At 44.5% G+C, this 9,186-nt stretch overlaps 2 protein-coding genes across 4 annotated transcripts in view; one reads left to right on the top strand and one right to left on the bottom strand.

Moving 5' to 3' along the window:
• The first annotated feature begins 616 nt into the window (after window positions 1-616).
• slc35a5 (solute carrier family 35 member A5) lies at window positions 617-7,652 on the top strand. Of its 3 annotated transcripts, none has more exons than XM_042066025.1 (7): window positions 617-724; window positions 1,641-1,857; window positions 2,026-2,124; window positions 2,604-2,737; window positions 2,977-3,044; window positions 3,260-4,037; window positions 6,748-7,652. In XM_042066025.1, exons 2-7 carry the CDS (start codon window positions 1,701-1,703, stop codon window positions 6,814-6,816), a joined length of 1,305 nt encoding a protein of 434 aa, XP_041921959.1. In that variant the 5' UTR covers window positions 617-724; window positions 1,641-1,700; the 3' UTR covers window positions 6,817-7,652. The 3 variants fall into 3 exon arrangements, with proteins under 3 accessions (XP_041921959.1, XP_041921968.1, XP_041921950.1); XM_042066034.1 differs by lacking the exon at window positions 617-724 and adding an exon at window positions 745-1,094; XM_042066016.1 differs by lacking the exon at window positions 617-724 and adding an exon at window positions 1,198-1,511.
• Window positions 7,653-8,024: 372 nt separating this feature from the next.
• The window catches only part of ccdc80 (coiled-coil domain containing 80), a 19,151-nt gene continuing 17,989 nt past the window's right edge, over window positions 8,025-9,186 (bottom strand). Inside the window, 1 exon segment of the mRNA XM_042066046.1 lies at window positions 8,025-8,790. Coding sequence (XP_041921980.1) covers window positions 8,468-8,790 — 323 coding nt within the window. The 3' untranslated portion in view covers window positions 8,025-8,467.

Here is a 9,186-nt window from a genome sequence, read left to right as displayed (position 1 = left end):
TAAAAAAAAACTAACCACTGATTAACCAGGATTTACCAGAACATCCTCTTGCCTCTTAACATGAGACCCCTCTAGAGAGGCTCAACACAGCTCAGAAAGAAATATTAGTAGCCTAGGACTATCCCTGATATCAGTACAACCGCCTATGATCTGGGGCATTTCATGTTGCCATGTCATTAAAAGCCAAATATATTGCATTCTTTGCTTATTTGATGTTTATACAAGTCAATATCCGCAGAAGGTGTGCTGTGCTCACAGTTGAGAATCTCAGAGGAATGTCTCCCAGATGCCCCACTGTGAGGTGGGGAAACAGCTGTAGGACATGTTTCCCTTCCAGGAAACGTCTGGAATAGCCTACTGTTTTGTTTTTTAAATTCTAAGAACTTTTCTCAGTGACTGCAATGTGTGTTTTTATCTGTTTTTGATTTGTAATAGCCTACATACACCAGGAAAGCCAACTTTTGTCTTTTATTTCCTTTTTAAATGTATTTTCAAATATTCTGACATGTCAGTGACAAGTGACCTAGCGCAACCGCATATAGTCAAAGTTTAGCAAAATCTGCGCACACAAACGCACACTTTGATCTCTACGCTCTTGAACACACTAGAGTGATGACGTTGATATTGCATTTCATACTGCGCATGTGTGGTAAGCTTTTACCCAGGAAGGTGCAGGTTCCAAATCAAGCCAATCTAGCACAATAAAACAAACATGGGGGACCAGGTAATGTGCATAATTTCATTTGCCACATATTCATGTTCAGACATAATCACTTTTCCTTAATCGGATACATTATTCGTCTGAGTGAGAATTTAGGCTACTTGACACACATTCCTACCCTGCTGTCAGTTTTCTGAATTTTACAGTTAGGCTAATTGGAGTATTTAGCTTGATGATAGTTAGCTTGCAACATACTAAAGTTACTTTGTATTCTCTTTCTAAAACATGAACCTTGTTTGAGATATGTCTTATCTGTTTCGACTGTTCAACTCTTATTATTTCCCCCTCCTCCTCTTCTGATGGTCACTGTTAGGCTATGACAGCTGTTTGTTTGTTGTGTCAATGGAGTAACATCAGCTTCTTCCTTCCCTAGGTACATTGCACACGCTAACTTATTGGTGTTTTGAGATGCGTTTCTGACGTTACGTTAAATCTAGCCTCTCTGTCAGAATGTAACGATCTGTGATCATGGTGTCAACTGATGCAGCATTTCCCTGACCCTGCGGAGAAATTTGTCTGTTTGTGGTTTGTAATTGGTAAACACTCCACGTTAGCAAGAATTACTGCTAACTCAATAATCTGTTTGCTATGCAGGAGAGAGACTGTAGCCTTTCCCACTCAAAGCTTTTGTCTGCTCACGACTTATCCTAACAGCAGGAGTTGTCACTATGGGTCGTTTCTTTTGGTTATTCGGAAGCTGAAGCAGAGCATACAGTAGTTCAACGATGCAATTCGGGACCGGAGACGGCTTTAAGGCAAACGAGAAAAAAATATTAACAATACTTGTATGGTAGGCTACGTGAACGTTGTTTTGACTTGCGTTACTGCACATGTTGACCATGCTAGTAGTTAAAGGAGAAGCTTCCCATCATTGTTGACAAAGTTACTTAACGAATTAAGCAGTGTTTCTGTTTTCCAGTGAGTCGTGACATTCTTCATCCAGCCTGCCCACCGGGACAACCAGGCTTGGCTCTTCACCATGGCCCACTATTCCTCCTCATCGCCCGCTTGCTGCAGCTGCTGTCCGAGGGCATGGCGTTGTTCCCGCTCCTCTGCCTGTACCCTGGGCCTCGGCTTAGGGTTTGTCATGTTGGGGACCAGTCGCATCCTGCTGCTCAAGTTTTCTGCCAATTCAGGTGAGTTAATCGCTTTTAAAGAGGGCATCTTTTTCCGGTTTGTAGGCTACGTTATATTTAGGGTTGCACTGTATCTTCTAAGTTGTAAAGTAGCCTACAGTGAAACAGAAAAATGAAAAGTTATTTCTAGTTTGTTGTCAACATTGTTTATATTGTCTTCCTTCACAGAGAACAAGTATGACTTCCTTCCTGCTTCTGTAAATCTGTTAGCAGAGGCCATCAAACTTCTCTTCTGCTTAGCCATGTCTGTGAGGGTAATAATTCGAGGTAAGTTTCCAATCTGTGGTTCTGGGAGCGTGAAACATTTCACAATTGGCCTGTTAGAGATGACAGAAATTGCACAATTGTGCAGTTACACTGTTAGGGATTGAAGAATACTGAAGGTGCATAAGGGAATAAAAACGTAACAACTTTTGTAACCTTTTCTTGACTATTTCTAGAACTCCAGTGACAAATATGCACACTTCCTTTGATTTAAGCTTAAGTGAAGCTGATTTCAGTATACTTTGGTTATATATTGTTATAATGTGTTGTCATAATGTATTCCATTTCAGTGGCCGACTATATTATTAAGACTGTATTATTTGCTACTCTTTCTTAGTCTTACCCAATAGTGGTCGCCACACAAATGTAGTCTATATTACTTGGTCTATAACACCCCATTTCCCTCCAGTTGGTTGTGCAGTGGTTGTGGCGTGGGCTCACTCTCCAACTCCATTGTTTTTGTCCCTGTTGTCTTCCTGTAGAGGAGAGATCGTTCAGAGATCTGTGCTGCTCCTCCGGCTCCTCATTCCTCAGCTACATGAAGTGGTCTGTCCCAGCATTCCTCTATTTCCTGGACAACCTGATCATCTTCTACGTGATGACCTACCTCCAGCCCGTACGGTTCCATTAACACTGATAGCGCTACACCAGTGGTAGTTAAAAATGCTGTACTGTAGTGCTGTCATAAATCCAGCAGACATGGCTAATGAAGATGGTACTGTTGTTTCACATTCGCAGAGGTTTTTTGAAATGTGACTATTATCAACATTGTGTCCAACCATATCAAGCCAAGGTGGTATGAAGGTGATATCAGCACTGGTTATTGATTGTTTATCTGTTTGTTCACTTCCCTAGGCCATGGCAGTGTTGTTTTCCAATGTTGTCATCCTGACTACAGCTGTGCTGTTTAGAATTGTGCTGAAGTAAGTGCTTTTGACATCAGATAAGAAGAGTCTGGGGTAGATTGTATGATGGTAAATGTATGTGGGGTCTGCTCTCAACTGGACTTTAGAAACTTTTTCCCTTCAGTGTACTTCTGGAGATTGATTATTGAATTGACAGATTATGCACATAATTTACCCTTCAAACAGGCATGAGTTGGAATTTACCTGAAGTTGTTGCACGTGTCTTCCTGCAGGAGGCGCTTGTCCTGGGTGCAGTGGGCCGCCCTGGTCATTCTCTTCCTGTCCATCGTGGCCCTGACCATGGGCACGGGGGACAACCAGCGTGCCATCGCCGTGCCCGGCCTACACGTCTCCCCCCTCTCCACCCCCTCCAACAGCTGCCTGGTCTTCACTCAACAGCAGCTGGAGCTCCGCAACCACACCCTGGCCGCAACCGTTGCGGATGACCCGGCCTGGACCGAAACGGTGGCGCGGTGGCTCCGTCACTTTGGCCTGGGATACGTGTTCCTGTTGGTGCAGTGTTTCGTGTCGTCCATGGCCAACATCTACAACGAGAAGATCCTGAAGGAGGGCGACCAGCTGACCGAGAGCATCTTCATCCAGAACGGCAAGCTGTACGTGTTCGGCCTGCTCTTCAACGCCCTGGCGCTGGCCCTCCGGCCCGAGGACCGCGCGGTCATCCTGCACTGCGGCCTGCTGCACGGCCACAACGCCTTCTCGGCGGCGCTGGTGGTCGTCACGGCGGCGCTCGGCCTCTCGGTGGCCTTCATCCTCAAGTTCCGCGACAACATGTTCCACGTGCTGACGGGCCAGATCACCACGGTGCTGGTCACCGCGCTCTCGCTTTTCCTCTTCGACTTCCGGCCGTCAGTGGACTTCTTCCTGCAGGCGCCCGTGGTGCTGCTGGCCATCTACATCTACCACGCGAGCCGCACGGCTGACCCCGAGTACGCCCTGCAGCGCGAGAGACTGCGCGTGCTCAACGGCGAGGTGCTGGAGAGGTCGCGAGGGGTGAGCAGTGATGAGGAGTGATGTTGGTGTTGGTGTTGGTGTTGGTGTTTTTGTTGTTGTTTTTGTGGTTGTTTTTAAAAAAAATAAGAGACAGAAGGTCAGGAGGAAGTGTTTTGACAGGTCGTTTAGGGGACGAGGATTTATCTTGCGCGCACACACAGCGGGATTGTTTATTTTTGAGGTTTCGCTCATATAGACACACACACACACACAGAACATTCACACTGACAATTATGAGTGGAGAGCTGATGAAGGGGTCCAGAGAATCTCTCTCTCACACACACACACACACACACACACACACACACACACACACACACACACACGAAAACAAACATTTTAAGAACACCTAAAAGGAAATGGTGGGAAGAGAAGAATGACCTCTCTCACTGGATATGAATGAAGTTGTGAAAGAGCTGCAGGCGGTTTGATTTTTAATACACACACACACACACACACACACACATGCACAAGGGCTCTCTGTGAGCGACGCCAGGTCTCTTGACTAAATGTAATCTCATTTTGGGGATGACAGGAAAAAAACCTGAGTCTCTTAGTGAAAGCACAATTTCACACTCGCCCCAGGTTACCTTGACTGATCTCATTATGGCCAATGGATGCACGCTTGTTGCAGCCAGAGACAGAGTGGTCTGAACTCTCCTGGTAGTCTTCTGTGAGCCCTGTATAGGCTCCTTGTTTAGCCTTGGAGACAGACAAACATATACATACATGGCTATTATGTAGCGGAACTTAGCTGGAAACTGTAGGAGGGAGACTTTTTTTTTTCCTCGTCTTTTTTAATTGTTCTGCCTGGGTGAAAGGGAAATGCTGGGGCCTTGAGGCTGGAGTTTGAAAAAAAGTAATTTGTAAGCCGCATGAAAACCTGGCAAACACTCCTTTTTCACTCTTTTTCTTTCCTAACCCAGCAGTATGTTTTGAGGCAACTCCTCTCTCTCTACTTGTCATGCTGAAATGGTGGCTCACTGTGTTGAGAGCAAAACAGTACACTTTGTGTTCCAAGTTGAATGAGGCTTCATTTAATTATGTGTGTGTGTGTGTGTGTGTGTGTGTGTGTGTATGTGTTTAACTCCCACCCTCCCAGACAGCCCCTCTGAAACTGAGACTGTGATTTATATGTGGTTTTCCTGTTCATAGACAGAGTCTCTCTGTGCTTGTGGCATTTGTGTATGTTTACTAGATGGCGTTATTGCCAGGCCAGAGGGGCTTATAATATCAGGATTGTAAATGTGTGGTTGCATGGAAGGGGGGAAGGAGAATGAATTTAGCTTCTCACGTTGGCCCAAATGTGATGTGATCACAAGGTCATGCACAAAAGTGCTGAATTAAGTTGGTTTCACACAGGTAATAGATAAAGGTCATTGCTTTATTTTTCTTGCTTTAAACTTAATTTAACGGTTGCCATGCACGAGCATAACTACAACCCCAACAAACACAAGAGTCATGAGACCCTGCTCACACACTACGTGTATGCTGCAGATTTTACAGTGACCTTTCTCTACTGCGTGACGGCCCACTCATGTTTGAAATGTGATGTAATCAGCAAGGTCGAAGCCGAGGTCATGCACAAAAGTGCTGAATTGAGTGGGTGTCACGCAGGTCACCGAGGTCATTTCTGTTGATTTTTGGGTTGATTCAAACTGAACTTAGCAATTGTCATGCACAACCGTAACTCCAAACTCGAGTGATGAGGCCCTGCCCATGCTCTGTGTGTGCTGCTAAGGGTTAAAGTAACATTTGGAATTTGTATGACGCCCTGCTCTACTCAGCTCTTCTGTGCATGACCAAGGCTGCTTCCTCTTCTCATGATGTTATGAAAGTTTGCCACGGACGCAGATGGTTTAAACCAGTAAGCGTGATATTAAGAGACAGGAAACCGGGCTGGCTTTGTGATTATCCACATCGCTTGGGCCCAGTAGGATGTGTCCGGTATGAAGAGCTTTAGAGGAGACCTAAGTGCTGTCCCACTGTCAGCTGTCCCTGCTGATAACACCAGTGACTGGACTAAAAACAATGGGCACTCATTGTATGGTGTAGTCACTCAGTCAGAAGTGAAGCCATCTGAAGGAATTAAAAAAACAAAATGGCGCAGATTTAGCCAATGTAATTTTGATTAGATTTTCTGTTCACTTTATATGCTGTGGCTAAAAAAAAAGCAGATATTCTGCACAGGAAATGGCCAAACAATTCATTTTGGCTTCATTTGCTCAGAGCGTTAGTGCATGACGTCACAGTGTCCATGTACTCTACAGTCATTGGCCCACAACACATCACCTAGCACTCCCAGCCAGGAGCCTGGCTCCCCAGCACACCTGCTGTCTCCCACACCCCACAATGTGCCTTCACACATCCTCCTCCACAGCACCATGGTTACTTTTTCAAATTCTGCACGAGTGGGAAAAACACAGCTCGTCCATCCAGAGACGTGTCACTTCCCCATCACTGCACTGCAGCATGCTTGCTACCAATGACCCTCAACTCTTATCAGCCGTTTTTCTATTACATGGATAAAGCTTAGCACTCAGCTAAAAAGGGATTTTCATTGACATTCTCTCTTAGTCTTAGACTAGGCCTAATCCTTGAATGGGGAAACCGGCCCTAGTCTGTGTCACTGTACAATTGTTGATCTACAACCTGATCCTAAAACTGGTGTCCCCGGTTTCTTCTCTTGTGTCGTGTGTTTGTGGTCCAGGATGGCGAGGAACTCGAGAGGCTGACCAAGCCCAACACTGACAGTGACACGGAAGAAGAGTCTCTCTAGCAGACGTAAGATGGTAACACGGAGGACTGAGTCTCTCTCTTGACAGACACAGACAGACGTGGGGGATGTAATGGACCTTTCTGTGGGAGCCCTCTACCTCCCTGTTACCAGCTTCTCCTGGGCTAATCAAGCTCAGTGGTGGTTATCGTGTTGTAAATTATTCAGGAAAGTGCCTGTACATAATGCTTGGTTTACAAAATTATATGGTTAGAGAATAATTGTGTGTGTGCGTGCGTGTGTGGTGGTGGTGAATAACCTGAGTCTAATGTGTGGGTGTGTGAGTAGAATAGCAATAATTGAATTTGGTGTGTTTGAGGCGAGGGAACAATGAACTGCATTGACCCCCCAAAGGCTTCATGAAATAGGACAAAGGGATGCTATCATTATTGTTTTAAAACTGCATAAATGGTTGTGTGGAACATGCTATAATTATGCTAAATTATTTGAATGTTTGTATGAAAAAAAGCTTCAGTTTACTTAACAATTTTGGAGCAAATAGCTTACTTTATATATGACATCATTACAAATTACCACTGCACCATGGTGCCATGTGTGTATATTTTTAAGCTCTATTAACATTTCCATTATTCATAACCACAAATACCTTGTTCAGTGCCTGTTTGTTTAAATCAGTGAAACTCTTGAAGCCTGTCATTCGTAGTAAGCATTATTGATCTCTTTTTGATACTCGTTTTCATGGTTTCTTTGTGTAGATACCTTACAAAAAGCACAAATTAAACCTACTGAATGTAACAATCGCCAGGGGTGATATGTCAGGACATATTGCCACAATTGTATGGTTATAGCTGAAAAGCACAATAAATGAATATTGAAATTAAGTGTACAGTATGTTTATATATAGTCATGTTTTCTATCCTACTAATTCATGAATAAGTCTTAATGCAAACATGATCAACCACTAGCCATTCAATTGTATTAATATGTTTTATTATTATTATCATTATTATATTTATATATTTATAAAAACATTCCCATGTTGGATAGATTCTCTGACAATCAATTGGCAAAGAGAGCCAATGACAAGACACCAGAGGGCGCTAGAGTGTCAGAAATGAATGTTGGATCTCAAATAATGCGATATAAAATTGTCCTTCTCAGTGGAGATTTTATTATTTTCCTCCTCTGAATTTTTCAATACAAAATGTGTCAATGTCTTCAGCTTAGAAAAAACAACAGTCACAATAGGATTGGTAATAAATTGACTTTATTGTCCTTATAGCAGAGCTGCATATAAATAAGAACATTATGTAATCTTTACAATAGACAAAACAAAGGTTTATGAGCCCTCTTCAAGAGACAACTGATTGTGACCTTCAGACACATCTCAAATTCACAACCAACAATAAATACAAAACAAAACAAACCATACATAACTTTTTAATATTTTTTTTGTTCTTATCTACAAAAAGAGACATCCATACCTGTCCGCAGGAGGTTGATAGAATAAGAACACAACTGTATGAGAGAATGAAGCGGTGTTCCAACGCAAGTCAGCTGTGACAGGATTTAAAAATGCAGAAACAGGAAGTAATGTGACGTGACAGTGGCGAGCATCAAAGTAGCACCACAGCCCTGTCCGCAGGCTACATACACAACATGGAGAGCATTCACAGCTCTCCCTCTCCCCCCTTTAATAGCCATATCCTTGATGATAACCTTCCTGGTAGCCGTCGTGGTAGCCATGGTGATGGTATCCGTAGCCGCCGTACTCGTCCTCCGGGCAGCGCATGCCCAGCGACTGCTGGATGGCCATCTCCTGGCGCCGCAGCTGCATGGAGTCGATCAGGTCGTAAATGATGGCCATGGACCACATGGGCGAGGGGTACCAGGACTTCACGTTGCCGTCCTTGCCCACCAGGAGCATGGAGAAATACTCCGGGCTGACCTGGAAGTAGTTGCGGATGTCCCGCACTAGTGTGGCCGACAGTCCCTCCCGATCCACTGTGGCCGAGCCTGGGGAATAAAGAGAGAGAGAGAGGGGTTGTGGGATGGTGGAGGGTACTCAACTCTACATCTACACTTGGTTGCTAAAGAAACTTCATCATGGGCTGGGGGGAAGCTAGCCTACCTCAACACTCCCTATCAGGAGGGCGTTCTCACTTGAGATTTGCCTAGGCTTTCATAGGCCTCCTTGTAAAAGCAAGACAGATTTGAGAGAATTTCAGGTAATGCTTAAAGGCCTGTTGTGGGCCTGAGTCTCTTTTGGGTGGAGGTGGGGAAAAGGGAGAGAGAGAGAAGGGTGGGGGAATGAAAGTGTTGTTTTTTGTGGTGGCTTCTTAGTCAGCACTCCTAATCCTGTTTCTTAGAACAAGTCGACGTTTGATCTATCAGAGGGGCGAGCTCAGAGAC

This window comes from Alosa sapidissima, chromosome 2 (assembly GCF_018492685.1).
Source record: "Alosa sapidissima isolate fAloSap1 chromosome 2, fAloSap1.pri, whole genome shotgun sequence".
NCBI classification, from domain to species: Eukaryota; Metazoa; Chordata; class Actinopteri; order Clupeiformes; family Clupeidae; genus Alosa; species Alosa sapidissima.
This window is presented reverse-complemented; position numbering and strand designations above follow the sequence as displayed.

What these genes read in the sequence shown, in the direction of transcription:
- slc35a5 (XM_042066025.1), top strand. Translation starts at nt 1,701, where the DNA reads ATGGCCCACTATTCCTCCTCATCGCCCGCTTGCTGCAGCTGCTGTCCG. An exon ending in TGATGACCTACCTCCAGCCC is followed by an intron (nt 2,738 to 2,976) that starts GTACGGTTCCAT and finishes TCACTTCCCTAG; the next exon opens with GCCATGGCAGTGTTGTTTTC. An exon ending in CTGTTTAGAATTGTGCTGAA is followed by an intron (nt 3,045 to 3,259) that starts GTAAGTGCTTTT and finishes GTCTTCCTGCAG; the next exon opens with GAGGCGCTTGTCCTGGGTGC.